This window comes from Triticum urartu, chromosome 3A, assembly GCF_056163025.1.
Source record: "Triticum urartu cultivar PI428250 chromosome 3A, HENAU_Tu73, whole genome shotgun sequence".
NCBI classification, from domain to species: Eukaryota; Viridiplantae; Streptophyta; class Magnoliopsida; order Poales; family Poaceae; genus Triticum; species Triticum urartu.
The window spans coordinates 627,681,480-627,694,988 of NC_141875.1; the positions used below are offsets into that span (position 1 = coordinate 627,681,480).

At 44.6% G+C, this 13,509-nt stretch overlaps 1 protein-coding gene and 1 pseudogene across 2 annotated transcripts; both read right to left on the reverse strand.

Annotated features, from left to right (window-relative positions):
* Positions 1-2,013: 2,013 nt before the first annotated feature.
* Positions 2,014-4,076, reverse strand: LOC147980900 (probably inactive leucine-rich repeat receptor-like protein kinase At5g48380). Its single transcript, XM_087516987.1, has 3 exons — positions 4,068-4,076; positions 2,534-3,275; positions 2,014-2,066 (listed from the first exon to the last, which is right to left on the reverse strand). The coding sequence occupies exons 1-3, from the start codon at positions 4,074-4,076 to the stop codon at positions 2,014-2,016; spliced, it is 804 nt and encodes a 267-aa protein (XP_087373113.1).
* A 7,635-nt stretch (positions 4,077-11,711) lies between these two features.
* Positions 11,712-13,392, reverse strand: LOC147980901 (uncharacterized; annotated as a pseudogene). The gene is made up of 2 exons (XR_015599837.1): positions 13,286-13,392; positions 11,712-13,162 (listed from the first exon to the last, which is right to left on the reverse strand). The product of XR_015599837.1 is annotated as an uncharacterized LOC147980901 (transcript).
* Between the last annotated feature and the right edge of the window lie 117 nt (positions 13,393-13,509).

The window sequence follows — 13,509 nt, forward strand, 5'->3', positions numbered from 1 at the left end:
ATGCGGCCCAATGTCGGCCGAAATTCTTAAAAAAAAAACTATTCGGCCGCTCGCTCTCGCCTCGCTGTAGGGCTCACTCTGCCGCCGGGGAAGAGCAGCCGCTGCTCCGCCGTCAGGGCGCGATACGCCTTAGCCGCGCCCCGGATCCGAGGAGCGAGATTCGTCGATGCGGCCGAGCTGTCGAGGCCATGAAGCCCACACGGCTGTCTCCATCGGGCCGCGACGCGCCTAGCCGTGGAGTCGACGGAGCCGGCTGCTGCCCCGCGACGGCCCGGAGCAAGCGTTAACGACGCCGCCGAGGTGTCGAGGCCACGAAGCCGACGCCGCCGTCTGCTCAGTTGATTGACTTGCATGCATTGCTCGGTACTGTCACTGGATGTTCCCAGCTACTTGTCTTGCCTTGCACTAGTTATTACTAGTTTCAGTTGGAACCAGGAGAGAAGCGACGGCAGCAAAGAAGGAAAATGCCATCTTGAGATGTACGTAATTGATGTGAATCAAGAGTGCAATGCAGTGAATAGTGTGACTGAATTTAAATTTCAGATTGTAATGTGATTTGAGAGTGGAGTTGAGTGAATAGTTTGACTGAATGCAAAATTCAGGGCTGTACACTGATGGAAATTGGGATTGCTAAAGAAATATTGAATGTGACCTTGCATACAGAACCTGTAGGTGCATTGAACAAAATCCATGCCAAACCGGACAGTATATCTCTTGAAGGAATGGCTAGAGATTGAGCATTTTAATTGCTACTTGTACATGAGCATAATTGGACTGAACTAAATGGCAAAATGTTGCCTAGAACTGAACTCAATGCCAATTGTTGCTCAGAATTGAAGCTGCCAACTAATGCTCAGAACTAAATGGCAAAATGACAATTGTACTTCACCACGACCCAGTGAAAAGATCATCTGTAATTGGTCCCTGAAAATTGAATAAACAGTAATATTACCATACACGCAAGATTTTGCCATCTCTTGTTGGATCATCTCTAGATTTCTAAACTATATGAGCAAGATTATACCGACAACAACTGAGTGAAGCTAAGATTGGTCCCATTGCCGTTATAAACTTTATCATCTGTAGCAGCAGCGATGCACTAAACACTCTCGAGACTGAAGATAGTCACACAAAATGTTTGATGCTAAAGATCAGATTGTTAGTTTGCTGGTCATTCGGCTCTCACTTAATTCGTTGATGTTTCAACAATCTAACACGCTCATTTTTTAAAAATCTAACGTGCTCATGTTTAAAAAATAACAAAAATGACCAGCGAACTAACAAATTGTAACTGAAAAGCTGAAATGATTAAAAAATGCAAAATTAGTCCTATTGGACAAGGGAAAAATGAATAGCGTAACACTTAAATTTGCATGCACTTGACATTCAGTGTACAATCTGTACCATATTACAGAAATTTGTACAATCTGTACACTAAAATGTCTTCAGGGATTGGTCCTGAGAGGCTGTTGCCTGACAGGTCTAGCCCGGTCAAATTGGTACAGAACTGAAGGCCTGAAGGAAACATGCCTCTGAAACAAAAGAATGCAGCTAGCAGAACATGCAATGTTCAAGGGCAAGCAGTGTGGTCTTCATTCGATTTATCAGGGGCCATCTCGCTCGCTATTACTACCCCTGTTTCTAGATATAAGACGTTTTTGCAGTTCAGATTGAACTGCAAAAAGTCCAATATTTAGGAACAAAGGGAGACTTGTTAGAGCCAACAGTAGCAGTATTTGCTGGTGCTTGAACATCACAATGTGCTGCCATTGGCCTGTTGTAGTATTGTAATGTAAGAGGCATATAACTCATGAGGACTGCATATCCTTTCTTTTCTAATTAAAAAAAAACAACCAAATCGTGACTTTCATTTTTCTGAAGAAATAAATCATCCAGCAGATCAACAGAAACAAATGTTGGAAGTGCAAATGTTTGGCCTTCGTAAGTTTTGACAGGCACGGTTTCAGAACAAGTGAATCATCTTTCCGAAACAAAAAAAAACATACAGGTGAATCATATATGAACGACGTAGCCATGGGGCCTCTTGGAACAGATGAAAGAGTGCGAGAAGTAAAAGGCGACGACGAATGCAATAGCTGCTCCAATATTGTAATGATCGTCGATCATGTGGCATTTACCCGATGGTTGTACCGCAAAGCAGGAATAGTCCCTGGTAACAAGTTGGCCGCAACACTGAATGTAGTTAATCGATCTAGCTTATCAAATTACAGAAACGGCCGGTACGCATTACAAGCAAAGCACTCACACTTGCTAAGTTACATATCTAGTGAAAAAGCTAGTAAGTTGTTCCTGCAGAAACAGAAGGCAACCTAAACTTGTACTCCCTTTGTGAAAAAATATATGAACATTTAGATTACTACTTTAGTAATCTAAACACTCTTATGTTTCTTTACAGAGGGGGTAGTTCAAAGTGCTCATTTGGCCACTGGTAGTTGGTGACAGACAAAAGGTTCAGAACAAGTGGATCATGTGCGGAAGACACAAGGAAGGAGCCTCTCACAACACAATAAGTGGAAGTAAAAGGCCACCACGAACCCTAGGACGAACCCGACAGCCACTCCGATACTGGACTCGTCGTTGATCTTGTGCAGCCTAATTGGTATCAGCCTCCATCTTCGACTCCGGGGGCACTCGTCCAATGGTGCACCACAAAGGTCCCGGTTACCAGCAAAGTATAAAGGCGAGAAGTCATGTGCAAAAGTAGGAATAGGCCCCGACAACAAGTTATCTGCAACAATGAACGTGGTTAACCGACTGAGCATGCTGAACCGCTCTGGAATTTGACCGCTGAGTTGGTTATGTTGAAGTTTCAATACATTCAGGTATGCCAAATTTGCGATACTCTCTGGGATTTCACTTGAAAATTTATTGTATGAGAGATTCAGAGATGTCACATATGGTATCTGCTGTGCGATACCGGAGGGAATGGGTCCTGAAAAGTTGTTATAGGACAGGTCCAAGATGTTCAAGCTTGTGCAATTTTGAAGACCCTGAGGAAATGGGCCTTCAAGTCCTAGGTTGCTGAGTTGCAGAGAGAGAACCTTGTTCTCGTAGCCGTGCCAGCATCCCACACCGGTAAAGTCGCATATGTAACCGCCGGTGGCATATCCGAAGTTCCAAGAGGATTTGAGTACGCCCAAGGGATCAATCACTGATTGTTGCACAGACCTCAGGCACGGGATATCTTGTTCAGAACCAAAACACAACGATGATGAGCTGCTCAAGAGGAGAAACAAAAAGAGGAACATGGTATCCTCTGTTGGAAATATGAGCAAATTACTACGAGATTTAATCCGAATAAACAAAAGATAAATCATGATCGCAGCAGCAGAGATTAAACTAATCATGCGAACTAGCATAGCAGATGAACATATCACATCTAGGGCACATACTAGAAACATGAATTCTACCACGATCTTGAACAGGAAGGATAGAATCACATACGGTGCAGCGGGTGCAGCACCGTCGGCGTTGATGATGTCGCCCATGTCGTCGAGGATGAGGTCGTCGAGGATGAGGTTGCCGAGGTCGGGGAAGAAGTCGTCGTTCGCGAAGTCGTCGCTGCCAGCAGTCGCGCGAGTGCGCTTCCCAAAAACCTGATCGCCCCTCTCCCGTACAGGATCACGAGAGGCGGGGTTCCGGAGGCCTGCTGTCCCTTCTCGCGGTGCACGCTGGAAGGAGGGATGGAGAAGACTTGCTTGGCGGCGCAATGATCTAAAAGGTGGTGAGAAACCATATGAAGCGGCAGCGGCTAGGGTAGACGTCTGCCTGACTATATAGTGCGGGCCGGGTACGTTAATTATTAATTAATGACTCATTAATTTTCCCATGCAGCAAAAATATAGACAACGTGCATAGCTCTGTCCTCGGCTCGGCTCAATCCCGCAAACCGCGGCGCGTCGTGACGAGGCGAGGCGTGGCGTGGCGAGGCGAGCGTGTAGGTCTCCTCTTCTCATGCTCATATAAGTGGTAGAAGAGCTCACCTTATAAAGATGTGTAACTCTCTCTCAACTTCCGGGGTGGGACTAAACTTTAGCCTCACTCACTCCACTCATATGTGTGCATGAATGGGCCAAGAGAATTTCAGAATTTTAGTTGGGCTTTGGGCCAAAGGCCTACTAGCAAAATTCCAACAATCCCCCACAAAGTCTCATTGGCACATCTCATCATTTAGTTCCAAAACATTGTTTTATATATCAGTGCTTAGTGGAGACTGTGAAGTTGAACTTCCACTTAGAAATTTATGCTACACTAGATCACAACTTGAATAGTGGACTATGCCTTGAACTACAAGTTTTCTGTGAAACTAGTTTCACACAAATTCTTGATCGATACTGGGCTGCCGCAAGGCTTCCCCGCGGGTGGAGCGTATACGTCATACTCTAGGGCCTTTCATGAATTTATTAGAGAACACTCAATTCTCACAGACTGCGACGTTAACAGTCAAATTTATATAGGTGTGTTCCTCAGAAGATGTTCTGTAGGACAACATCTCTGCTTACCCGAATAAGCCACTTGGAACACATTAAGATAAGTATCAACCTGCCATGCAGATCAGGAGAGTATTGCATCTTCATGGAGTGGGATAATTAATATAGGGATACTCTCCTCCCAGCTGACCAACAGCTTGTCTCCCACTTCTACTTCACGGGATCTCCGATCACATAGAGTGGGTTACCACTATGGACAACTCATGCGGTGGGTCTCAAACCCATCTCCATCGATGCATTATCTATCACATTATGTGATAGACCCTTTGTGAAGGGATCTGCCAAGTTTTTCGATGTTTGGATATAATCCAACGTAATAACTCTGGAGTTCCTCAATTTTCTGACAGATTTTAGTCTCCTCTTCACATGCCTTCAGGACTTCATATTGTCCTTAGAACTGTTTATCTTGACGATCACAGTTTGATTATCACAGTTCATCAGGATAGGGGGTATTGGTTTTTCAACCATAGGTAAGTCCATCAAGAGTTCACGAAGCCACTCTGCTTCAACAGTGGCAGTGTCTAATGCTGTGAGTCCTGCTTTCATAGTTGACCTCCTTAAGATGGTCTGCTTGCAAGACTTCTAGGAAACAGCGCCACCACCAAGTGTAAAAACATAACCACTTGTGGCCTTAATCTCATCAGCATCAGATATCCAGTTTGAGTCACTATAACCCTCCAGTACCCTTGGATACCCGGTGTAGTGAATCCCATAGCTCGCGGTGCCTTTCAAATAGCGCATAACTCTCTCAAGCGCATGCCAATGATCATCTCCCGGTTTTGACACAAACCGACTCAGCTTGCTCACAGCAAAAGAGATGTCAGGCCTCGTGGCACTCGCCAAATACATAAGCGAGCCAATAATCTGAGAATACCTCAGTTGATCTCTAGCAATCCGTCGATTCTTTCGAAGCAACACACTAGCATCATATGGAGTTGGAGAAGGCGTGCAGTCGCTATACCCAAAACGACTCAAGACCTTGTCCACATAATGAGACTGAAGCAGTGTGATCCCACCATTCTCATCTCTCAACAGCTTGATGTTTAAGATAACATCAGCTACTCCTAGATCCTTCATCTCAAAACAGCGAGATAAGAAATCCTTAACCTCCTTAATTAAATCAAGTTTGGTTCCAAAGATCAATATGTCGTCGACATACAGACAAAGAATAACTCCTTCGCCCCCACCATAGCGATAGTACACGCACTTGTCACCATTGTTTACTACAAAGCCGGCAGCAGTTAATGTTCTTTCGAACTTCTCATGCCACTCCTTAGGAGCTTGTTTAAGGCCATATAAAGACTTTAATAACTTGCACACCTTTCCTTCCTGACCAGGTACTACAAAACCATCTGGCTGATCCATGTAAATTTCCTCCTTCAACTCTTCATTGAGGATAGCCATCTTAACGTCCATTTGATGAACGAGAAGACCATGTGAGGCAGCCAGTGATAGTAGCACCCGAATTGTGGTCAGTCTAGCCACGGGTGAGTAAGTATCAAAGAAGTCTTCACCTTCTTTCTGGGTATAACCCTTGGCCACAAGCCGTGCCTTGTACTTTTCAATCGTACCATCAGGTCTAAACTTCTTCTTGAACACCCACTTACATCCTACAGGTTTGCACCCATAAGGATGGTCAGTGATCTCCCAGGTACCGTTAGCTAAGATGGAATCCATCTCGCTACGTACAGCTTTCTTCCAGTAGTCAGCATCAGGAGATGCATAGGCTTCTGAAATAGTCCTGGGTGTGTCATCCATGAGGTACACAATGAAATCATCACCAAAAGACTTTGCAATCCTCTGTCTCTTACTCCTCACAGGAGTTCCATTGTTACCCTCAACAGGATTCTCAACGTGTTCCATCGCAATGGTGGGTTCAGGAATTATAGTGAATTCCTCACTAGATGGAGTAGGTATCTCCTGATTTGATGAACTCGACATATCCTTCATAGGAAATATGTCCTCAAAGAAAGTTGCATCATTTGATTCCATAATCGTACCAACATGCATGTCGGATACCTCAGATTTTATTATCAAAAATCTATAGCCGATGCTATGAAAAGCATAGCCTAGAAGAACACAATCCACGGTTTTTGGTCCAAGCTTGCGCTTCTTGGGAATTGGTATATTGACTTTTGCCAAACAACCCCAAGTACGTAGGTAAGAGAGTTTCAACCTTTTCCTTTCCCATTCCTCAAATGGAGTCATGGTCTTATGCTTTGTGGGAACTCGGTTTAGGACATGGCACGCAGTCATTAGCGCCTCCCCCCATCATTCCTTGGATAGACCCGAAGTGTCTAACATGGTGTTAACCATATCAGTTAGAGTTCGGTTCTTTCTTTCGGCTACCCCATTTGACTGGGGTGAGTAGGGAGGCGTCCTCTCATGGATTATACCATGTTCCGCACAAAATAGATCAAATTCATTGGAAAAATACTCTCCACCACGATCGGACCTAAGCCGTTTAATTTTTCGATCAAGTTGGTTCTCTGCCTCAGCTTTATAGTTTTTAAAGAAAGTCAAAGCCTCATCTTTTGATTTCAGAAGATACACATAACAATATCTAGTGGAGTCATCAATCAACGTCATGAAGTATCTCTTTCCACCTTTTGTCAACACGCCATTCATCTCACAAAGATCAGAATGTATAAGCTCTAGTGACGCCAAGTCTCTTGCATCTGCAGTCTTATGGGACTTGCGAGGTTGCTTAGCTTGCACACATACTTGGCACTTGGAGCCTTTGACAAGATTTTCGGAATTAAATTCATATTGGCTAACCGTGTCATGCAACCAAAGTTAATATGACAGAGTCGTGAATGCCAAATATCAGACTCATTATTGTGGCAAACATTATTAATAACTTTAGTGCAAATATCTGACAAAGATAGGTGGAACAAGCCTCCGCACTCATAGCCTTTTCCAACAAATTGTCCATACTTAGAAATTACAACTTTATTGGATTCGAAAACCAACTTAAAACCATCTCGATATAAACGGGAACCGCTAACGAGATTTTTATTGATGGACGGAACATGATGAACGTTCTTCAGACGCACAGTCTTCCCCGAAGTAAACTTCAGATCGACCGTACCAACACCTCGAACGATGGCATGTGACCCGTTCCCCATCAGCACGGGTGAAGTCCCTGTTGCCTGGTAAGAAGAAAATATGGAGGCGTCAGCACAAACATGTACATTGGCACCGGTGTCAATTAACCAATCAGGGGATTGAAATACTGAAAGGATGGTAGGAAAAATACCGTACCCTGATTCCTTCATATCAGTATCACCGATGACAACATTAGCGGACTTGCCGCTCTTCTCATGTTCGCGCTCCTTAAAGCGGTTAGGACACTTCGGAGCCCAGTGATTAGGATCACCGCAGACATGGCAAAATCCCTTCCCCTTCTTATGAGAATTCTTCTTGAAGTTGGTAGAATGTGATGGCTTGTTCTTTGTATCAAACTTGTCTTTGCCCTGATTTTTGTTCTTATTGTTTTTGAACTTGTTGGGCTGGGAGTTCTTCTTCTGTACCATGTGGCCACTAGAACCTCCCTCAGCAACTCGAGCACGTGTGTCCTTTGCTCTCGCCTTCTCTTCAACATCAAGAGTACCAATGAGATCCACAACGGAAAACTCCTGTCTCTTGTGTTTCAGGGAAGTAGCAAAATTGTTCCACGAAGGTGGAAGCTTGGCAATGATGCTCCGGCAACAAATTTGTCCGGCAACACACACTTGAAGTACTCAAGTTCTTTTGCGAGCGACTGTATCTCATGAGCCTGCTGTACAACAGGGTGCTCATCAGTCATCTTGTAGTCATAGAATTGCTCCATGATGTACAACTCGCTGCCGGCGTCTGAGGCACCAAACTTGGCATCGAGCGCAGCCCACATGTCCTTGCCGTTGTCAAACTACATATACGAATCCACAATGGAGTCATCAAGAACACTCAGAAGAGCGCCTTTAAAGAGGGTATCGATCTTCTCAAAAGCTTCCAGCTGTGCTGGATTAAGATCGCCCTCAGGCTTGCCCTTGGTGGCATCATAGCAGCCCATGGTCTGAAACCAGTAGACTGCTCTCGTGCGCCACCTCTTATATTGCGCCCCCTTAAAGGCAGGCGGCTTCAGATGCGCAGCAAAACCACTCGGAGTAAATTGCCTATAATCAGGTTTTTGGATTGTTGGAAATATGAGCAAATTACTACGAGATTTAATCCGAATAAACAGAAGATAAATCATGACCACAGCAGCAGAGATTAAACTAATCATGCGAACTAGCATAGCAGATGAACATATCACATTTAGGGCACATACTAGAAACATGAATTCTACCACGATCTCGAACAGGAAGGATAGAATCACATACGGTGCAGCGGGTGCAGCACCGCCGGCTTTGACGTTGTCGCCCATGTTGTTGAGGATGAGGTTGCCGAGGTCGGGGAAGAAGTCGTCGTTCGCGAAGTTGTCACTGCCAGCAGTCGCGCGAGTGCGCTCCCCAAAAACCTGATCGCCCCTCTCCCGTACAGGATCACGAGAGGCAGGGTTCCGGAGGCCTGCTGTCCCTTCTCGCGGTGCACGCCGGAAGGAGGGATGGAGAAGACTTGCTTGGCGGCGCAATGATCTGGAACGGTGGTGAGAAACCATACGTAGCGGCAGTGGCTAGGGTAGACGTCTGCCTGACTATATAGTGCGGGCCGAGTAGGTCGTGGGAGTAAGCCCCACGTCCGAGTCGTCACGATCCAAAAGAATCGGAAACAGTTCAGTAATTAACGCGTCCGTTAATTATTAATTAATGACTCATTAATTTTCCCATGCAGCAAAAATATAGACAACGTGCATAGCTCTGTCCTCGGCTCAATAGTGCGGGCCGGGTAGGTCGTGGGAGTAAGCCCCACGTCCGAGTCGTCACGATCCAAAAGAATCGCAAACAGTTCAATAATTAACGCGTCCATTAATTATTAATTAATGACTCATTAATTTTCCCATGCAGCAAAAATATAGACAACGTGCATAGCTCTGTCCTCGGCTCAATCCCGCGGCGCGGCGCGGCGAGGCGAGGAGGAGGCGAGGCGTGGCGAGGCGAGCGAGGAGGAGGAGCGCGCGTGTAGGTCTCCTTTTCTCATGCTCATACAAGTGGTAGAAGAGCCCACCTTATAAAGAGGTGCAACTCTCTCTCAACTTCCGGGGTGGGACTAAACTTTAGCCTCACTCACTCCACTCACATGTGTGCATGAATGGGCCAAGAAAATTTCAGAATTTTAGTTGGGCTTTGGGCCAAAGGCCTACTAGCAAAATTCCAACATCCTCGGCCATCCCGGGCCAAAACCCGCAACTTGTCAATTCCAACGCCAGCGCCACCTAACTAAAACATGTGTAAGAACACTTATAAACTCGGATTCAAATAAACCAGGCCAAGACATGGAGACACAACAAAGCAGCCTTCAGAAAGGCAAATAATAAGGCATGTTTACTTGCTTTGTTGATTTCATGTACAAATAGTTCTTGGACAAGATGATGTGTTTCGGAAAACTCACCAATTGATGCAGCCAAAGCAGAGGCCACCGCCTACAGAGATTGAACGGGAGCAACGCGTTTAAAACGGAGAATCCCGCCAATATAGGACATAATACTTTTCCTGTTAAATTCTAAAGTCTTGTTGACGCTAGCACATTGCACCAAGGCAACAGAAATTCAGTCGCGGCCGGCTGGCCGGCCGGACGGCGGGTAACGTAACAAGGAAATTAGTGCTGTTTTGGCTTAGAGAAGGTCCAGGTTTAGAGAGTTAACTATGTTAGGAGTTCAATCATATGGTGTAAGGTGATGTCCAGAAAACATTCTAAAAAAATGGGGGGAATGCATTTTAGAAACATGGAGGACACTCATGGAGCGCCTACTCAAGACCAGAATGACGGAGCTTCAAGATTAATGAAAAGTCACTAGATGTGTCCCGTTGTCGACGGAAAACGTCAACTCCTGCTGAAATAATATTCCGTCTTAGGCCGCACTTGGATTCGCTGTAACTAATTACGGGGGTGTTTATTTTACACTTGTATCTTACTGGCTGCTCAGCAATTTTTGGCTGGAAACCAGACAATGAGCCGAGACCTGTATTTTTTACAGATTTATTTAAAGGCAACATGACAATCCAATCAGGGCCTTTAATGAGACATACTCCCTCCATTCATTTTTATAAGTCGTATCATATAAGTGAAATTGTGTTGTTTTCCACACTGTCTGAAACATCTACAAAGCCTTATAAAAGTGAAATGAGGGAGTAAATGTTTTCAAATCTGAGATTTTATTCCTGGTGGACTGGAGGTAGCCTCTTAACCATCCAACCACATGTTGATTCTCGAAACCAAAGATATGCTAGAAGAACATAGAAAATAATTGGAATTCCTACGAAAGGAATTTATTACAAGATAAAGAAAACAAAAATATAGAAATATTTTGGAGGAAGACATGAAATTTGAGACAACTCATGAAATATTGAGGAACAAACATGGAAATTCATGAATATGGTGATTTGCATGAATGATCATGATTTTTTATGAGTTTTTTTATTATCCTTTTATGAGAATGCTTCTGAATTTTGCAAGTTCTAGTAGACTTCCTAATTTATTCGTTCCTATTTCAAATTCTGAGATGTTATTGTAACTTTTCTAGAACATTTATGACGTTTTCTTCATGTTTTCTCTTACTTCACCCTAACTTCTTTATAACTGTTTTTATTTCCATGATTTGTTCATTCTAAATGATTAAGTGTCACGAGTGCGTAACCACTGCCACATGATCAGCCATACCACTTTTTGTAAGGTTGATAGTAAATCTGCTATCACAACTTATGGTTAAAATTTATTTGTTTTGTAAACTAGGGACTAAAACAAACTTAATCAGTAGTGGAGGGACCAAATTGACAAAAAACTATACATTACCTTTTCCCATTGATACCGGGCTTAGTAAAGCATGAACAAGATCACATAAATCCTCATCAGTTCCCTCAAGCCCTGGAGCCATTTTCACAAAGTTTTCTTGTTTGAATCCAGGAGACATTTTCAATACACACCAGAATGTACACAAGCTCATCGTTTTGGACACGCATATGATTTGTTTTCCGACACTGTTACCACCCAATGATGAACAGACCAACACAGGCAGCAGGTGCATTCTCCTGCTAGTTCATTCTGCACATCCTTTTTTGCGAGACATTCTGCCCATCACTAACCCCATCCATGCATCAGGCTCTCCACAATAACAGAAAACAAAACTGAAAGAAGGGAGCTTCCACAGAAACCAATCTTCTCTGTTGATGGCACACGACAGAGAGGCCGACCCGGCGTCAAGAGCCTCCGGTCTCCGTAGAATTTTCACCGGAACACGCGAAGGTGTCCTCTTCGTGAGCGAAGCCTTTCAGGAGTCGGGAGGAACTGGATCCGTACTCTCTGCCATTACAAAGACGATCGGTACGCATCGAAATGGGGAGAAAAGCACTGCAGAAGTGCAGAGATTCATAGGCTAGCCGGAGCTGCCTTGTTTTTGTTCCTTTATTAGAAACATGGACAGGGTACATAATAATCACGGTCAGTTGATGCCTCGCCTCTCTCTAGAAGAGTTCAAATATGCATTAACAAGCACCGGCAGTTGTTAATTGCCAGGCATACTACCAAGTAAATTAAGATAATCGTTACTGCAGGCAACAAGCTAAAAAAGATTTACTGCCGGAAAGTGCTCATTTGGCCTCCGGAAGCTATATCAGACAAAGTTTCAGAATAACAGGTGAATCATATGCGGACGACATAGGCTCAGAGCAGACGAAGTAGTGCGGGAGTAGAAGGCCACCACGAACCCCACCACGAATCCGACGGCCACTCCGATGCTCGACTGGTCGTTGAGCCTGTGCAGCCTGATTCGTACCGGTCTCCATCTCCTCCTCGAGGGGGGACAATCATCCAATGGTGAACCATAATGTCCTTGGTTACCAGCAAAGTTCGAAGCCGGAAACTTACGTGGTAAAGTAGGAATAGGCCCTGATAACAAGTTCTCCGCAACATTGAATGCGGTTAACCGAGTAAGCAAATCGAATTGCGGTGGAATTTGACCGCTGAGTTGGTTATGCTGGAGGTTGAGGAGATTCAGATATATCATGTTTGAGATATTCTGTGGGATCAAACCCGAAAAACTATTGTACGAAAGGTCCAGAGATGTCAGGTACGGCACCTGCCGTGAAATGTCCTGAAGAATTGGTCCTGAAAAATTGTCATTCGACAGATCCAGGCCGGTCATGCTTGCACAATCTTGAAGACCTTGGGAAAATGCGCCTTGAAGTCCTAGGTTGCCGAGACGAAGAGAGAGAACCCTGTTCTCATCGGCGAACCAGCATTCCACACCAGTAAAGCGGCATATCTAACCACGGAGGCCATTGTTGTCAAAGTTCCACGAGGATTTGAGTACACCGTTGGGATCAATCACTGATTGTTGTACAGACTTGAGGCACTGGATATCTTGTTCAAAACTAAAACACAGCGATAAGCTGCTCAAGAGGAGAAACAAAAGGAGGAACTTGGAATCATCAGTCATCGCATACGAGGACGAGGAGTGAAACAAGCAGCTGCTCTCTCCGCTAAAATCTGCAGCTTGTCAATTACAGCGTCACCTGATCAAAACATGTGTAAGATACTTGAACACGCTACTTGAAAAATAAGAAATAATTTGCTCGGACATAAGACACCGGAAAGCAGACGCCATAAGAAGTAAATAAGTCGCGTGTACTACTTGCCTTGTTGATTTCATGCAATACTTCATACACAAGATGAGTGGCTTCAGAAAACTCACCAGTTGATAGATCCAAGGCAGAAGCCACTACCTGCCATAGTTGAAGGGGCACGGCTCTTAAAGGGGCAACCCCTCCACTGGAGCACAGACTTTTTCTTCAGCTAATTAATTCCCCAGGTCCTACTGAATGGGTGAGTAGCTAGCACAAGGAAGAAAGATTGACCAGCT

Bases quoted from the DNA above. Each gene is read 5' to 3' on its own strand.
- LOC147980900 (XM_087516987.1), bottom strand. The intron at 2,067-2,533 runs ACTTATTGTGTT...CCTTTTACTTCT, and splicing joins CGTGGTGGCCTTTTACTTCC to CGCACTCTTTCATCTGTTCC.